General features: G+C 45.4%; 1 protein-coding gene across 1 annotated transcript in view; it reads left to right on the forward strand.

The window, feature by feature from the left end:
* Nucleotides 1-7,610: 7,610 nt before the first annotated feature.
* The window catches only part of REC114 (REC114 meiotic recombination protein), a 110,109-nt gene continuing 99,345 nt past the window's right edge, over nt 7,611-18,374 (forward strand). The window contains 1 exon segment of the mRNA XM_065558600.1: nt 7,611-11,992. Coding sequence (XP_065414672.1) covers nt 11,768-11,992 — 225 coding nt within the window. The 5' untranslated portion in view covers nt 7,611-11,767.

Below are 18,374 nucleotides of genomic sequence, written 5' to 3' on the forward strand. Positions count from 1 at the left end.
TCCTGAGTTCTATTCCCCCCTCACTGGCCCTTCTTTTCCTTGGCCTGCTTCTCACAGTCACATGCTTCCACTTCCCTTGTTCTCCCCCTTCCATTCCCCTCTCGCTGCCATCTACTACTGCCTCCTCCTCCACCCTATAGCATTCCCCTCCAGCCCCGCCTTGCCTATCCTCCATCAGCTGCTCAAACCCCCGTCTAAACTCCACCAGGGCCTCTACCTGCATCTCCAGCCCCTTAATCTTTTCCTCCAGTAACACTATAAGGCGACACTTCATACACACATACCTTTGTTCCAGGTCCCCTGCTAGGACTATATACATACCACAGCTCCCACATGCTGCCATCTGCATTCCGTCTGCTGCTGCTTGGCTCATGGCTGCTGTAGTCTCTGCCCACAGCACCTGAGGAAACAGAGCACACACCACACCACGTCCTCCTGCCTCCCCGTTTACCTCCCCCTGCAAACTCCCTCTCAAACTCCCCTGTTAGCCGCCCTGTTTGCTGCCTCCGGTGCCGCTGCCTGGCTGGGTGGCCGCTTTTATGGGCCCCCTACACAGCCAAGCCCCGCCCCCTAATCAGGGCTCGGCCTCCCTCCCAGCACCCTGCCCCTGCAGGCCTCTACAAACACACAAGGACAACAAAGACAGACACAAACACAGATACCTTCTCCTCCAATGAGAACTCCCTCTCAAACTCCCCTGTTAGCCGCCCTGTTTGCTGCCTCCGGTGCCGCTGCTCGCAGCTGCTATACAAAGGGAGATCCAGGACATGCTACAGATGGGTATAATCCGCCCCTTTAATAGTGCATGGGCATCTTCAGTGGTTCTATTTCCCAAACCAGATGGGGAAATACGCTTTTGCGTGGACTACCGTAAGCTAAATGCTGTAACTCGTCCTGACAACTATCCAATGCCACGCACAGATGAGCTATTGGAGAAATTGGGACCTGCTCAATTCATCTCTACTTTAGACTTAAACAAGGGGTACTGGCAAGTACCACTAGATGAACCCGCTAAGGAAAGGTCAGCCTTCGTCACCCAGGCAGGGGTGTATGAATTCAATGTACTCCCTTTCGGGTTGCGAAATGCACCCGCCACCTTCCAAAGACTTGTAGATGGTCTCCTAGCGGGATTGGGAGAATCTGCAGTTGCCTACCTCGATGATGTGGCCATTTTTTCTGATTCATGGACAGAGCACCTGGAAAAAGTCTTTGAGCGCATCCAGCAGGCAGGACTAACTGTTAAGGCTAAAAAGTGTCAAATAGGCCAAAACAGAGTGACTTACCTAGGACACCAGGTGGGTCGAGGAACTATAAATCCCCTATAGGCCAAAGTGGATGCTATCCAAAAGTGGCCGGTTCCAAAGTCTAAGAAACAGGTCCAATCCTTCTTAGGCTTGGCTGGATATTATAGGCAATTTGTACCACACTACAGCCAAATCGCCACCCCGTTGACAGACCTAACCAGAAAGAAACAGCCAAATGCAGTTCAGTGGACTGATGAGTGTCAAAAGGCCTTTAACCAGCTTAAGGCAACACTCATGTCTGACCCTGTGCTAAGGGCCCCAGACTTCGACAAACCGTTCCTAGTAACCACAGATGTGTCTGAGCGAGGCGTGGGAGCAGTTTTAATGCAGGAAGGACCGGATCAAGAATTCCATTCTGTCGTGTTTCTCAGCAAGAAACTGTCTGAGAGGGAAAGCCACTGGTCAATCAGCGAAAAGGAATGCGACGCCATTGTGTACGCGCTGGAAAAGCTACGCCCATATGTTTGGGGACGGCGTTTCCAACTACAAACAGACCATGCTGCGCTACAGTGGCTTCATACCGCCAAGGGGAATAACAAAAAACTTCTTCGGTGGAGTTTAGCTCTCCAAGATTTTGATTTTGAAATACAACACATTTCGGGAGCTTCTAACAAAGTGGCTGATGCACTCTCCCGGGAAAGTTTCCCAGAGTTAACTGGTTAACAATTGTTCTTGGAATGAAACATATTGTTAGTTTTTATATAATCAGTAGTATGTCTAAAGGTACATGTGTCTTATTAATTCTGTTTTCTCCTAGAACTCCAGGAAGAAATCACAGCCAGTGTGGAACCGAACGTCCAACACTATCTGTGATTTGGGGGGCGTGTCATAACTATAAAGGGAAGGGTAACAGCTGTCCTGTGTACAGTACTATAAAATCCCTCCTGGCCAGAGACTCCAAAATCCTTTTCCCTGTAAAGGGTTAAGAAGCTCAGGTAACCTGGCTGGCATCTGACCTAAAGGACCAATAAGGGGACAAGATACTTTCAAATCTTGGGGGGGGGAGGGGAAGGCTTTTGTTTGTGCTCTTTGTTTGGGAGTTCGTTCGCTCTTGGGACTGAGAGGGACCAGACATCAATCCAGGTTCTCCCCATCTTTCTAAACAAGTCTCTCCTATTTCAAACTTGTAAGTAAATAGCCAGGCAAGGCGTCTTAGTTTTACTTTGTTTTCTCAACTTGTAAATGTACCTTTTACTAGAGTGTTTATCTTTGTTTGCTGTACTTTGAACCTAAGACTAGAGGGGAGTCCTCTGAGCTCTTTAAGTTTGATTACCCTGTAAAGTTATTTTCCATACTGATTTTACAGAGATGATTTTTACCTTTTTCTTTAATTAAAAGCCTTCTTTTTAAGAACCTGATTGATTTTTCCTTGTTTTTAGATCCAAGGGGGTTGGATCTGTATTCACCAGGGAATTGGTGAAAGGTTTCTCAAGGCTTCCCAGGGAAGGGAATTAGCTTGAGATGGTGGCAGCGGACCAGAGCTAAGCTGGTAGTTAAGCTTAGAAGTCTTCATGCAGGCCCCCACATTTTGTACCCTAAAGTTCAAAGTGGGGATACAGCCTTGACAGCCTGTTTTAAGACACGGCCGACAGATCAGATAAAAAGTACGAAGGCACGAGACTGTGTGCATGTTTTGGTCATAAGGGAAACCTGACCCACAACCCCTGAACCAAAGGGACGTGCACTTGTCGACTGTCTGTACCTGGCCAGTGCGGAAAACAGCTGACTGAAGGGTAACGTATTTTTGGACGAATGCAGGGTAAATTTATGGAGTAAAAAAGTCTGGTTGCTCTAGCTGAATTGATCTCAAGTCTGTATCAATACTATAGTGTTAAGAATAGTAGTAAGTATCTGATGAATAATAACTTTACATGTACTTGTGTTTGTCTTCAGTATAACTTGCCATTTATATTAATCCTTATTCAGTGTTGGTCTTTATTCTTGCTTTTCTTATTTTGTCTGTGTTGCCTTTATATTCGAAAGTCATTAAAAACCTTTTTTGAGGAATAATCAGTAGTTTTAATTTTTCTTATACGGGCACTACTCAACCTCATTACATCTGTGTTGGATGGTGGGAAGTAGCGATCACTCAGGGCCCAGTTAGGGTCCTGACACGTGCCTCTTCTTTCTTTATCTCCGCACTACCCTTGCCTCATCTGCCAGGGGCCAGCTCTTATGCCAGCTCTACACCTGCCAGAGAGGCTTCCTGTATGGGGAGTATTTTCTGGGGGCTGTTCCCACTTCCTTTAATGCTCCTAACTCATATGATCAGACACAGTCTAGTAGATCCTCGGTTGTCCTACAAGACACCCTTTCTGATTGATCTAATTTAAGGAAGTGGCATAAAATGAGAGAGAAATTGAGAGTCTGCTCCTTTTCTGGAGAGAAATGCTATACTTAATTATGAACATGGAGTCTAATCACTGTAGAACAGAGGTTCCCAAACTGTGGGGCATGCCCACCTAGGGGGGGTGCAGGGGAATGTTTGGGGGGTGCATCTAGGGCCTGGGTCAGCCCCCACGGAGGGTGGGGAGGGAGCAACACCCAACTCGGCTCATGTCCCTGATCCCAGCTGCTGGCTCCACTCCCTGCCCCGCGTCTGGGGCTCCGCTCCCGGCTCCGCGCCCAGGGTCCCGGCTGCCAGCGCCATGCCCTGGGCTCTGCTGCTGGCCCTGGCTGCCAGCCCCATGCCCGGGGACTAGGCTGTCAGCCTTGCACCCCGGCTGCTGGCCTCCGCCCCTCACCAAGGCTCCACTACTGGTCCTGCCCCCAACTCCACCTGTGCACCTGTGTCCCCAGCCTTGGCTCCCTTACCCCAGTCCTTGTCCCCTCCTCCTGGAGCTGCAGCCCCACTCCTGGCCCCGGCCCTGTCCGGTTGGAGGGTGTGTGTGGACAGGGTAAGGGGGGGTGTGAGGTAAAAAGTCTGGGGACCATTGCTATAGAAATAGGTTAGAAATGCCTAGATTAGATAAAATGAACAGATGAAGCGCAAGAACATATGAAGATACTATTTGTGAAGAGACTAATTTTAGATGGCTTCAGGAAAAAAGTGAGTTTGAGGATTGCTTTTGAGGAGATGGCTAGTACTTGGAAAACAAAAAGTGGGAGGCTGAGGGGAACTGTTGCAAAATGTAGATTCAAACACTTAAAATTAGAGATGGGCCTGAGTCACAAAGTCTAGATCCTGACTGGAACTTCCCTGAATTTCTGGGGTGTCTGGATCCAGGGTTCTAGTTTGGCCCATCATAGACAAAGGGACATCTGTGAAGTTCAGATCCAGAACATTATTTGTAGCCATAGCTGTACAAAAAGAATCTAATACAAATGATCAGCCTTCAGACTCATGCTTTTTAACACTACTTGAACTGTGCTAAAATCACCCAGAAATGCACTGCCCGTTCTATTTATTACTTAAACATTCTAAAGCTCACTGCAACAGAATGATTTTCTGTCAGGGGAAAATGTGAAGCCAGGGCTAAATATCACAAGTAAAATTTCATACTGAAGCCTAAGTTGCTGTGATGATTCTCAGAGAAATAATCTCTATTGGCAGGTGATTGGTTGGAGGACAGAACTTCTGGCACTCTCTAGAACCATGGTCCTCCAGGTGGGCCCACAAGGATTTCCAAGGGTCCCCTTTCCATGTTCCTGAGCTTTAAATCTGAGTGTGTGTATGATATCTTTTATAATCCATCCCCATCCAGCTAAACCATCCTTACCATGGTTAACATTTATCACTAGATCTTAAAGATGTTATTTTGTGACTGATGTGGAATTGCTATGTAAATGTCTAAAAATACTGTGCTATAACAATTTTATGATCATTGTGTATGGCCTGGTCAGTGAGGTGAAGTTATTGTATACTATAACATTTTCCTCATCAAATGTTGTAACCTAATAAGGGTCTGTGGTAAAAGCAAGCAGGAAAGCAACATAAGAGCTATAGATAAGCAACCCTTCCAACAAACATGGGTGGCAATTACAAGACAACGTCATATTTCCAGGCTCCAAGCTAAAGTGACACAGCTGTTCTGCCAATGCTGGGAATAAAGAGATCCAAAGAACACTAAACAGTTAAAAAGCCATTTGCAGCAGAGGGGAGAGTGAATTGTCAGGGGCTGTCAGGAGGACAAGTTGACACAGGGTCAGAACTCTGTGGAGAAGTCTGAAAGAGTTGGCTCTCTCCCCAGTTACAGGGAATGGTAAGCCTTATGGAAAGACAGGCTAGCATGCAGGCCGTTTATTGTTTGAAGATCTGTTTTCTCTTGAATGCTTTGGTTCTAAATAAATAATAGTTTGCTTTAAGAAAGCTGTCTGGTGACTGGTTACCACTGTTGTTGCTCCGGGGGGGGGGGGACGACTATGGGTGCTAAAGATGTCAGGCTTGCTGAGGTAATAACAGTTAGCACCTTCAGACTGCAACCCAAAGCCTGATCTGAGAGGGGGAGAATCACCTGATTCCAGGCCGTCACCATAAAGATATAGCTGGAGGCCTGAGCCCTGCAGCTGGTGAATTCTGAGGACCTGGAGGGGTCAGATGTGCAGTTAGCCCAGGAATTGTGACATAGTATGTAAGATATTTGTAATCCATCCCCATCTACCTAAATCAGTCTTACCAAAGTTGACATTTATTATTACATCTTAAAGACCCTGTTTGGCTTTTGAAATGAACCAGATTATAGCTGCTTTTGTTTTGTTTTTTAAATGCATAGGGGAAGATGTTCTGCCCATCTGCATTCTCCTGCTGGTTAAAAGATAACACCCAGGCCACTTTGCAGTTGCCAAAGCAACTCCCCAGACAAAGGTCAGCCACAGTCACTTGCAGGACTGGAAGGGGCTGGTATAGAATGACACACACAATTGTGACTGGGGAGGGAAATAATTTTGGGCCCCTATACTCAAGACATTTGAAAACTGCAGATATGGGATATAAAACAATGTAAAACTCTGCAAAATCACAGCATAGTAAAAAAAAAAAATGCTTTTAGTTTTACCCTCATCTCCCCTAGGCCACATCCCCTAATATATTTATGCTCTTCTAGCTAATGGGGATTCTCACTGCTAGGGTTCTGTGCTTTTGTAGCAGGAGGATTTGACTTATGCCACTGGTGTCTCTGTGAAGTTCCTAGCAGCCACAGTGTGCAGCACAGCGACAATGATGAAGTCCTAGGTGGCTACAAATTTGCCACCTCATCTCTGATCAAATGCGACTTTAGTTTGTCAATTTCACCTGCCAGACACTTTTTTCTCTCTCCTCTTTTTGTAGTTTAAAATTGGCAGCCTCAGTAACCTTTTCAAGAACAACATTTTAACGAGTTTCATACACCTTTATCCTCTAGCTATAGAAATAATGGTGCAATGTTCCAGGAAACTCAGCATTGTCAGGAGCTGGGAGATCAGGGGCTTAATAAACTAGCCTTTTCCTCTGGGTTCAAATCCTACTTAGTATATAAGAAAAACTGAGTTTGACAATCTTCGTGTAACCACAAGTCAGACCACAGAGCCAGTGACACACTGTCAGTCTCTGCTCAGGGGACACTCAGGGCTGGAACAACAGGGAGTGATGAAAACTTCCCTGAGGTCCACTAGCAGAGATATATATGGAAGTGGTGTCTCACAACCAGAATAGTAAGCAATACTCAGGGCCATCTGGGGGATGGGGTGTGTGACAAAAAGGGCAGTTCGACCCACATCCCCTGTTTGAGAAGGTCCCCAAACCATGTAGCATCACAACCTGGATCGTGAGGTCAGAGAGCCATACAGTTTTGGCCTTGCTGGCCCTCTGTCATGATGGAAGGGTGGCCAGGCCAAACCAGACTGGTGCTGCAACCCTGTGCGCCAGGTTGCAATGTCTGGAGCGAGGAGCCAGGTCCAGCCCCATGGGACAGAAGCCTTTGCTTCAGGGTGAGCGTGAGATGGGCTTGCTCTCCAACATCCTCCCGCCAGGCCTCCCCTCAGTGGTAATTTGTTTAGAAGTTGGGCGGGGGGGGGGGCATCCTCAGTTTCACATTTTGCCCCAAGCCCTCAGAAACCTCTGTGAGGCCCTGGGGATACTGTAGGTTCAAGCTGATGTATATCAGCAGAGCTGTGTGAGGGTTTCATGTCAGGAACAGCCAGAGTAACTTCAGCTTAGGAGTGGAGTGCACTGGCAAAGCTCTGAGGGGGGGAAGTTTGTATAGCCTCTACCCATACTATGTCTAGCTCTAGCTGCTGCAATTTAGGTCTTCCATTTCATGGGCATCACATTCAAAACAGCTGCTCTTGCTTCAACTCTGTTTCTTCCAAAGTAATATTTTGGTCTTTTTTTGTTTTGTTAAAAAAATGGAGATGCGGACTGAGATTTTTATCTTCCTTCCTTCTTTTACAGGAACCTTGAGCATGCCTGTCAGAATTCTTTCTTGCAAAACAATCAGACACTAGAAAATGTTGCAGACAAACCACTTTCCACAACAGCTTTTGTTGCACTGTAGAAAAATGCATTTGATATATGCTCTCACACTCTTTATTTCTCTGACATTCCCCACATTATTTTCCTCTGTGGTTTCCAAGAAAGTCCTAAGTTTACAGGTCTACTCTGGTCAGTTGACAGGAGCAGGATGAAATCTGCTGGCAAAAATCTTTTTGAATTTTCCCTTTCACTCATGAGAAGCAATGTGTCTGTTGGTTAGAGAAGGTAACTGACAGTCAGGAGACATGTATTCCTGTTCTGTCACTGACCTTCTGTGTGACCTTGTCAAGTCATTTAACTTCTTTATGCCTGAGTTTCCCCATCTTTGAAAGGGGCAAAAACCCCAAACACTTAACTTTGTAAAATGTTTTAAGGCTGTTTATTCAGGATTGTTCAGAGTGAGTTAGTTGAGGAGGTGGTTTAAGAGTGGCACCCCAGCTCACTTTGTTAGCACATCTCTCTGTACAGAGACTGCAGCTTCTATCACAGCCCTTTCAATGACCTTGGATGGCTGATGCAGAGTGAGCCTAGAGATTGATGACAGGTAAATCCTATAAGTGAAATGGATAAAAGTGCAAAGCGTTACTGTGAGTCACTGTACCATCATTCTTTTTTTAGAGAAAATTTAGGCTGCTCATAGGATTATATAAAACCAAGAGCAGAGTGAGAGAGAGCGCGAGTGAGCAATTTTTTCTATTTTATTACCAAGATATACAATCCAATGTTAGCTAAGCACAGGCACCATAAAACTAAAATATAATTGGTTTTTAATATAGTGCATTTCCTACTTACAGTGATATCCCAAAGTGCTTTACAATCCTTGGTCAGAAGAGGCTGCTAGAGCAGTGGTTGTGCCAGGAAGTACAGAAGTCAGCTGCACTGATAACTCACACACAGCCCTGGAGCTTAGAATGAGAACTGGGTGAACTGTTCATAATGAAACCCAAAACTATTTCACTTAGTTTCAGATTTCATTGCAAAATGGGAAGTTGAGGATGATCTACTTAGTTTTGCTGATGTTTACATACTTTTAATTGAACCAAGGCCAAATGTAAGGCCTTTGGTGAAAACTAGGCAAAAATAGGGAGTTTTGAATGAACTTCTCTTGAGCTTTTTGGATTTGTTAAAAAATGAAATTGGAAATGAAATTCTGAGAGCATAAACCTCATGAGAACTGTAACTGAAAAAAGCTTCCAACAAATCCTTAAGATCTGTAGCTTCCACATTTCACACAGATTAATATTAACAAACAATAAGGGCTGGATTGTGATTTATAGCCACAGCCTCAGCCTAAGCTCCAGAAGCCATAGTTTCTGAATCAGGTTCAAAATGCTTCTCACTGGTCCCAGGGGCACAGTGTGGGTGCTGTGATATCCTTGGAGACAATGCTCCTCTGTACCTGGCCAGCTCTGCCATAAGAACATAAGAATGGCTCTACTGGGTCAGACCAAAGGTCCATTTAGCCCAGTATCCTGTCTTCCAACAGTGGCCAGGGCCAGGTGCCCCAGAGGGAATGAACAGAACAGGTAATCATCAAGTGATCCATCCCCTGTCACTCATTCCCAGCTTCTGGCAAACAGAGGCTAGGGACACCATTCCTACCCATCCTGGCTAATAGCCATTGATGGACCTATCCTCCATGAATTTATCTAGTTCTTTTTTGAACTCTGTTATGGTCTTGGCCTTCACAATATCCCCTGGCAAGGAGTTCCACAGGTTGACTGGACTGTGCATCGTGTGAAGAAATACTTTCTTTTATTTGTTTTAAACTTGCTGCCTATTAATTTCATTTGGTGACCCCTAGTTCTTGTGTTATGAGAAGTAGTAAACAACACTTCCTTATCTACTTTCTCTAAACCAGTCATGATTTTAATAGACCTCAATCATATCTTCCCTTAGCAGTCTCTTTTCCAAGCTGAAAAGTCCCAGTCTTATTAATCTTACCTCATACGGAAGCTGTTCCATACCCCTAATAGTTTTTGTTGCCCTTTTCTGACCCTTTTCCAATTCCAATATATCTTTTTTGACATGGGGCGACCATATCTGCACACAGTATTCAAGATGTGGGCGTACCATGGATTTACATGATATTTTCTGTCCTATTATCTATCCCTTTCTTAATTATTCCCAGCATTCTGTTTGCCTTTTTGACTGCTGCTGCACATTGAGTGGATGTTTTCGGAGAACTATCCACAATGACTCCAAGATCTCTTTATTGAGTGGTAACAGCTAATTTAGACCGCATCATTTTATATGTATAGTTGGGATTATGCTTTCCAATGTGCATTTCTTTGCATTTATCAACATTATATTTCATCTGCCATTTTGTTGCCCAGGCACCCAATTTTGAGAGATCCTTTTGTAGTTAAGACCCAGGCAGACTGTGAAGAGCTATCTTTAGTAATTTTGTATCATCTGCAAATTTTGCCACCTTACTGTTTACCTCCTTTTCCAGATCATTTATGAATATTGATTGGATAGGATTGGTCCCAGAACAGACCCGTAGGAGACACCACTATTTACCTCTCTCCATTCTGAAAACTGACCATTTATACCTACCCTTTGTTTCCTATCTTTTAACCACTTACCAATCCATGAGAGCACCTTCCCCCTTATCCCGTGGCAGCTTACTTTGCATAAGAGCCTTTGGTGAGGGACCTTGTCAAAGGCTTTCTGAAAATCTAAGTACACTATATCCACTGGATCCCCTTGGTCCTCATGTTTGTTGACTCCCTCAAAGAATGATGTTCATCTATATGTCTAACAATATTGTTCTTTATTATAGTTTCAACCAGTTTGCCCGGTACTGAAGTCAGGCTTTCAAACCTGTAATTGCCAGGATCACCTCTGGAGCCCTTTTCAAAAATTGGCGTCACATTAGCTATCCTCTGATCATCTGGTACAGAAGCTGATCTAAATGGTAGGTTACAGACTACAGTTAGTAGTTCTGCAATTTCACATTTGAGTTCCTTCAGACCTCTTGGGTGAATACCATTTGGGTCCTGGTGACTTATTGCTGTTTAATTTATCAATTTGTTCCAAAACCTCCTCTATGATACCTCAATCTGGGACAGTTCCTCCGATCTGTCACCTAAAAAGAATAGCTGAGGTTTGTGAATCTCCCTCACATCCTTAGCTGTGAAGACCTTAGAGTCTCTAAGGTGCCACAAGTACTCCTGTTCTTCTTTTTGCGGATACAGACTAACACGGCTGCTACTCTGAAACCTGTCATTATGCAAGGCACTGCATTTAGCCATATGGAATGGAAATCCATCAACCTCATGAAAAATGCTCTAATAAATTTGTTAGTCTCTAAGGTGCCACAAGTACAGACTTTGTTCATTGGCGGGCAGGATGGAACCTGGGGCCTCTGGAGCTTAGTGCATGCACCTCTACCGCATAAGCTAAAAGCCAACCGGCTATTAGCGAAGGCTGTAGAGCAGACTCATTTTCTCTCTCTCTAAGTGGTCTCAGTGCCACTAGATGGGACAGAACAACACACGGAGGAGGTGTGTGGATTACATTTGCAGTCTGAGGACTTTTATTAGAGAGATTGGGGGTGGGATTGAGAGGGATCTGGGGAGCAGGGGGAGTGAGGGAAGTTGGCGGAGGGGAGGACCAGAGAGCCTTCAAGAGGAATAAAGGATTTGGTAGAAGTGAAGGGGGATTGACAGGGTCGGAGGAGGGGGAGGTGCTGAGGCGATGTAGGGAACAGATGAAGCCAGGGAATGGGGCTAACTGGGATGAGGGAAGTGAGGGGATCGCAGGGAGGGAGGGGACGGGGGACTCTGAGGAAAGGGCACGCTGCTATCTCTGCCCCACCAGCGGGGTGCGGTCACTGGGCACCTCGCCACGCGCGCTTTAGGGCTTTGCGCTGGGTCAGTCGGCTTTGGGCAGGGAAGGCTCGAGCGGGAAAGAGAGGACGCCATCCCATTGGCTGCCGTCTACTTCTCACCTCCTGATTGGCGGCCGGGTGCCCTCCTGTGGCGCAGTCGTTGTCGCCGTTAGCGCTGAAATGGCGGCTGCGGACGAGGTCGGCTGTATCTGGCTGGGTCGGAAGCTTTCAGTCACTACCTCTGAGCCGGCTGGGACGCTCCCTTGTTCCGTTTCCGAGCAGGCGCGCGGCGCCGGGACCGTGTCTCCGCTCAGTAGCGCCGAGACGTGGCCGCTCAAGCGATATGGCCGCTTTGTCTCCCCGGGAGCCCCACCCTGTGGGGCGGGAGCTTCGGCCTCCTGGAAGGTGAGGCCTGGTTTGTTCGCTGGGGCGGGGTGTCCCGGGCGGAGCTGCACCCGCCGTCACTGCCCGGTTCCCGGAATCCTCAGTACTTGCCCCCAAACGGCCGTGTATCCTCCCCATCTTGCGGGGCCCCACCTTGTCTCCCGCGCACCCGCACTCTGTGCCCCAGTCTCTCTGGACCCTCCAGTCTCTTGTATATCCTCAGTCTGTGCACCCAGGCACCGTTGCAACCGAGTCTCTCTCGCACCCCCCCTTTGTGGTCCCGTCACACCCATAAATTACATTTAAACATAAATAACTTAAAATTAAACAGTATTTGTTACCCACTGACTTTATGGATGGTTCCAACTTGAAGGGGAAGCAAAAGGATGGACATGAAGTGTGGGAGAGAGAAATCTGCAGAGGACATGGTGGTGGGGAGGAGATAATGATAAGGGGACTTAGATCATAAGACCCAAATTCACAGCTGTGAAAAATGTGTTATGGACCATGAAATCTGATCTCTCCATGAAAGCTGGTGCCCAGCCAGGGGCTCCTGCCATGAGATCCAGCTGCTGCTAGTCCTGGCTGAGGATGGGGAGGGACCAGATTTCCTCTTCCCCTTCTCCTTCAAGGGCTGCTCAGACCCACCTCTGGTCTCTCCCCCAGCTGCAGGAGGACCGCAGCTCGAGGTGAGTTGTCACCTCCCTGCGCTGGCATGGGACTGCCAGGATCACCGGACATATGGTAACCCACCCCCCATATCATATGACTTTCACTGTGGTGGTGGCGTTGGCTTTAGAGTGGGATGCCTGGTCAGCAGTCTTCCTCTCTGCCTTCCCAGCTCTGAAGATAGTGCTTCTGCCAGCAGCAGTGCAGAAGTAAATGTGGTCATCCCACAACCTTCCAACAATCTTGCGACTTTCACTCTGTCCACCGTTTGGGTTTGGAGGGACACCCATGGTTACAACATGTGAAATTTCAGATGTAAATATCTGAAAACCTGAAATTGACTAATTTAAAAACCCACTGGCTGTGAAATTGACCAAAATGGACCATGAATTTGGTATGGCCCTACTCATAAGCTTTTTAGAACTGGGACTTGAAGTTGTTCTGTTTGTACAAACCAAGCATGCCGGGGACCTTGTCTATGAGTGGGACTCCTATTCCCTATTGGGACTCCTATCTAGGTGCTACTGCAGTACAAATAATGAATCATAATACTAGGGTTCTTTGCCAGAGTCTCCAACTCTTGTGATTTTTATCATGAGTTTCGTGATATTGGGTTGCTTTCTCAAAGCCTTTAGAGCAGGGGTGGGCAAACTTTTTGACCTGAGGGCCACATCGGGTTCCGAAACTGTATGGAGGGCCACACCCAGGTAGGGAAGGCTGTGCCTCCCCAAACAGCCTGGGCCCCACCCCATCCGTCCCTCCCACTTCCTGCCCCCTGACTGCACCCCTCAGAACCCCTGACCCATCCAACCTCCCCTGCTTCTTGTACCCTGACTGCCTCCTCCCGGGACCCCACCCCATATCCAACCCCCCCTGCTCCCCGTCCCCCTGACAGGCTCCCCAGGACTCCCATGCCTATCCAACTGTCTCTGTTCCCTGTCCCCTTTCTGCCCTGACCCCTATCCACACCCCCACCCCCTGACAGGCCCCCCCGGACTCTCACGCCTATCCAACTGCGCCTATTCCCTGTCCCCTGACTGCCCCCTGGGAGTCCCTGCCCCTTATCCAACCACCACTCCCCTCCCCTCCCCTCCCCCCACACATACACTCCCCACCACCTTACCATGCTGCTCAGAGCACCAGGACTGGCAGCCGTAGGTAGTATACTATAAGTAGCACATTCCTATGGGAAGCAATCTAATACAGTAGGAAATTGCTCCCCGTAGGAATGTGCTACTAATGGTGTACTACTTGCAGCTGCCAATCCTGGTGCTCCATAAGTAGCACATTCACACGGGGAGCAATTTAATACACTACACCCGGTGGCTCTTGCAGCCCCGCTGCCCATAGTGCTGGTGGCACGGCGAGCTGAGGCTGCGGGGGAGGGGAGCTAACCTCCCTGGCCAGGAGCTCAAGGGCCAGGCAGGACAGTGGCCTGCAGGCCGTAGTTTGCCCACCTCTGCTTTAGAGTTACATGAATATGCTAGAATCTCAGCTTTTATTTAAAAAAAAAATTCTAGCCTTCATGGTTGTGGAGATGAGCATGAAAGCACAAACCCCTAAAAGTGCAAAAGCGAGAAGGAAAACAAAAAACACTACATGTCTTATTTTTAAAGCCAATCATGATTTTGGGATCATCATAGAATCATAGATGATTAGGGTGGGAAGAGACCTCAGGAGGTCATCTAGTCCAACCCCCTGCTCAAAGCAGGACCAACCCCAACTAAATCATCCCAGCCAGGGCTTGGTCAAGCCGGGCCTTAAAAACCTCTAAGGATGGAGATTCCACCACCTCCCTTGATATCCCATTCCAGTGCTTCACCACCCTCTTAGTGAAATAGTGTTTCCTAATATCCAACCTAGACCTCCCTCAAATCATGACCTATGATTTGAATACTTGGATTTGGCATCACTAAGGTGCAGAGCTAGAGGGTACCTCTTCTGGGTTGCCTCTGTGACTAGGCTTCCTAACAGGCTGCTTCAGCAGTGCTGAAGTGCTGCAATATGTGAAACTTGAAGTTTTCAAACCATCATTCTGTGAAAAAAATTTAGATAGAAATTTAATAGCACACTGCCATTATGTTGCCTAGGAATATCTTGAAAACCCAGTATCAGAGGGGTAGCCGTGTTAGTCTGAATCTGTAAAAAGCAACAGAGGGTCCTGTGGCACCTTTGAGACTAACAGAAGTACTGGGAGCATAAGCTTTCATGGGTAAGAACCTCACTTCTTCAGATGCAAGACTTGCATCTGAAGAAGTGAGGTTCTTACCCACGAAAGCTTATGCTCCCAGTACTTCTGTTAGTCTCAAAGGTGCCACAGGACCCTCTGTTGCTTTGAAAACCCAGGTTAATTTTGTACTTAGTGTTGTAAGTCCTCAATGTACCAAAATCTCTTTTAAGAGAAAGAAACAAACAAAACCAAACTCTTCTGTACCACTACGCAAATCAGGTAGTCCAATCAAAAGGTGGGAGAAGGGGACTTGAATGTAGGATTCATAATGGATGTCTAGTTGCATCCGTAAGTATGGCGTTGCTACTGATGCTGCCATAATAATTTGCAAATAAAATGAGAGCACTGGACTTGCTTGAAAGTGAAGTAAATCGGAGTCTGAAAGAGATAATTGGGAAGTATATAGGCAGGCCTAAACTTTGATCAACCTGTTCATTCCTTGATACAAAACACATGCAGGAACATTGTTTGGGCTTGCATGATGTTAAACCTCTCTTCCTGATGCATCTTTTTGCTCTTTGCATGCATTCTTAGACATAATTTTTGGTTTATTCCATGACTTTTGTACAGTGTCTTTTTTTATTCTACTGGTTTGAAATTTTGTAATGATGGAAGCTTATCCTTTGCATTAAAAGCAAAAATAAATTAGTTTTTTAAGGCTCTGAAGATTCCCAAGGGATTTAGTTCTATTTAGGTGATTTTATCCTTAAAAATGTTCACATTTAAAATAAACAGTAAGGACATAGAATGATTGCTCTACTTAATATTTAAAATTAAATGTAATGGGACTTGTCCTTGAAAAGAAATAGGGGCTTTGACAGTACAGAAATATGGATACTTTTAACAAATAATTCAAAATAGCCTTCTATGATTTAAAATGAAAAGTATTGGACTGGATTTTCCATTGCCCAGCACTTTGGGTAGTAGTCATTCATACCGATAGAAAGGGTATGAAAAAGGCTAGTAAAACAGAATGGTAATGATTTACACAGACTTTGCATTGGTGTAAATAAATGCACAAAAGAAGTGATGGGTTGTTTATCCTGTATCAGGATACCTGAGCTGTCTGAACTAGTGGTTCTCTTTGTGCAATGATTTATCCTTGTAAAATCTCTTGTGGTCTTAAGTGTAGCAAAATATGGTAGCTGCAGCTACAGTAGCTCTTGATTGAGAGTCTTAAGATTTAATGGAACTAAGATTTGATTATAGAATCATAGAATCATAGAATATCAGGGTTGGAAGGGACCTCAGGAGGTCATCTAGTCCAACCCCCTGCTCAAAGCAGGGCCAATCCCCAACTAAATCATCCCAGCCAGGGCTTTGTCAAGCCTGACCTTAAAAACCTCTAAGGAAGGAGATTCCACCACCTCCCTTGGTAACCCATTCCAGTGCTTCACCACCCTCCTAGTGAAAAAGTTTTTCCTAATATCCAACCTAAACCTTCCCCACTGCAACTTGAGACCATTACTCCTTGTTCTGTCATCTGCCACCACTGAGAACAGCCAAGCTCCATCCTCTTTGGAACCCCCTTTCAGGTAGTTGAAAGCAGCTATTAGATCCCCCCTCATTCTTCTCTTCTGCAGACTAAACAATCCCAGTTCCCTCAGCCTCTCCTCATAAATCATGTGCTCCAGCCCCCTAATCATTTTTGTTGCCTTCTGCTGGACTCTTTCCAATTTTTTCACATCCTTCTTATAGTGTGGGGCCCAAAACTGGACACAGTACTCCAGATGAGGCCTCACCAATGTCGAATAGAGGGGAATGATCCAGATGATTTTTTTTTGTATCAGTGTTCATTTCTGTTGCACAATATGCAGTTTGTACTGCCTTCAGGTGTGTAATGAACTTAGAAGTAGCCCATGTTGTTGAATTCCACAGTACTGAGAGATGATCAGAGGTCAGTTCTGGGTCCAGTTCTGTTCAATATCTTCATCAATGATTTAGATAATGGCATAGAGAGTACACTTATAAAGTTTGCGGCCAATATCAAGCTGGGAGGGGTTGCAAGTGCTTTGGAGGATAGGATTATAATTCAGAATGATCTACACAAACTGGAGAAATGGTCTGAAGTAAATAGGATCAAATTCAATAAAAACAAATGCAAAGTACTCCACTTAGGAAGGAACAATCAGTTGCACACATACAAAATGGGAAATGACTGCCTACTGCAGAAATGGATCTGGGCGTCATAGTGTACCACAAGCTAAATAGGAGTCAACAGTGTAACATTGTTGCAAAAAAGCGAACATCATTCTGGGATGTATTAGCAGGAGTGTTGAAAGTAAGACACGAGAAGTAATTCTTCTGCTCTACTCTGCGCTGATTAGGCCTCAGCTGGAGTATTTTGTCCAGTTCTGGGCACCACATTGCAGGAAGGATGTGGACAAATTGGAGAGAGTTCAGAGAAGAGTGACAAAAATGATTAAAGGTCTAGAAAACATGACCTCTGAGGGAAGATTGAAAAAACTGGGTTTGTTAGTCTAGAAAGGAGAAGACTGAGGGGGGACATAACAGTTTTCAAGTACATAAAAGGTTGTTACAAGAAGGAGGGAGAATTTTTTTTCCTTAACCTCTGAGGATAGGACAAGAAGCAATGGGCTTAAATTGCAGCAAGGGAAGTTTAGGTTGGACATTAGGAAAAAACTTCCTACCTATCAGGGTGGTTAAGCACTGGAATAAATTGCCTAGGGAGGTTGTGGAATTTCCATCATTGGAGATTTTTAAGAGCAGGTTAGACAAATAGGTATCGGGGTGGTTTAGATAATACTTAGTACTGCCATGAGTGCAGGGGACTGGACTAGATGACCTCTCACGGTCCCAGCCCTATGATTCTGTGTAGGGAATGAATACTTTGGAAACAATTTCATGTTGGATGGTGCTGTTAACTTCACCATAATCATAAATGATGTTTTGTGTTACATATGTCATTAAGAATATGGACACAGATGTGATTTCATAAACCAATATTTTGCTGTTTACACTGTTTCACACACTATATATTTCAAATAAACAAAAAAGGCATTAAACTAGGGGGAGAAGTTTAAGAGACCTAAGCCTTCCTTTTATATGTCTGTAAATCTTTTTGAACAAAAAGAATGTCAGTGGAATAGCTACTACTTTTCTTTTTATTTCAATTGATCTGAAAACCCAGTCATGATCAGTAGAATTTTGTCAAATGTCTCTATTGTTCAGGATCTTCCTAAATATACACTGGGAATGTAAACTATGTGGGAATGGACTGTGACTTTCTTTTTATTTTGTATGGCAGTGAGCAGGCTGCACAGGGAGAGCCATCTGTCTGCATTCAATATTCATTCTTGCATAAATATTTAGTTTTATATCTTGGAAAATTGGAGTTTAAGTACTACAAGTCTCATAATTTAGCAGGATGAAAGCAAAACCAACCCAGAAGCAGTAAGGCATTTTTAGAGGGCTCAGGACAATCTGAATATAAAAAAGATTTGCTGGAGTATTGTGTCCATCAAAAATCATAAAGTTTAGAAA

The sequence above is a fragment of the Chrysemys picta genome, chromosome 10, assembly GCF_011386835.1.
Source record: "Chrysemys picta bellii isolate R12L10 chromosome 10, ASM1138683v2, whole genome shotgun sequence".
Classification (NCBI taxonomy): domain Eukaryota; kingdom Metazoa; phylum Chordata; order Testudines; family Emydidae; genus Chrysemys; species Chrysemys picta.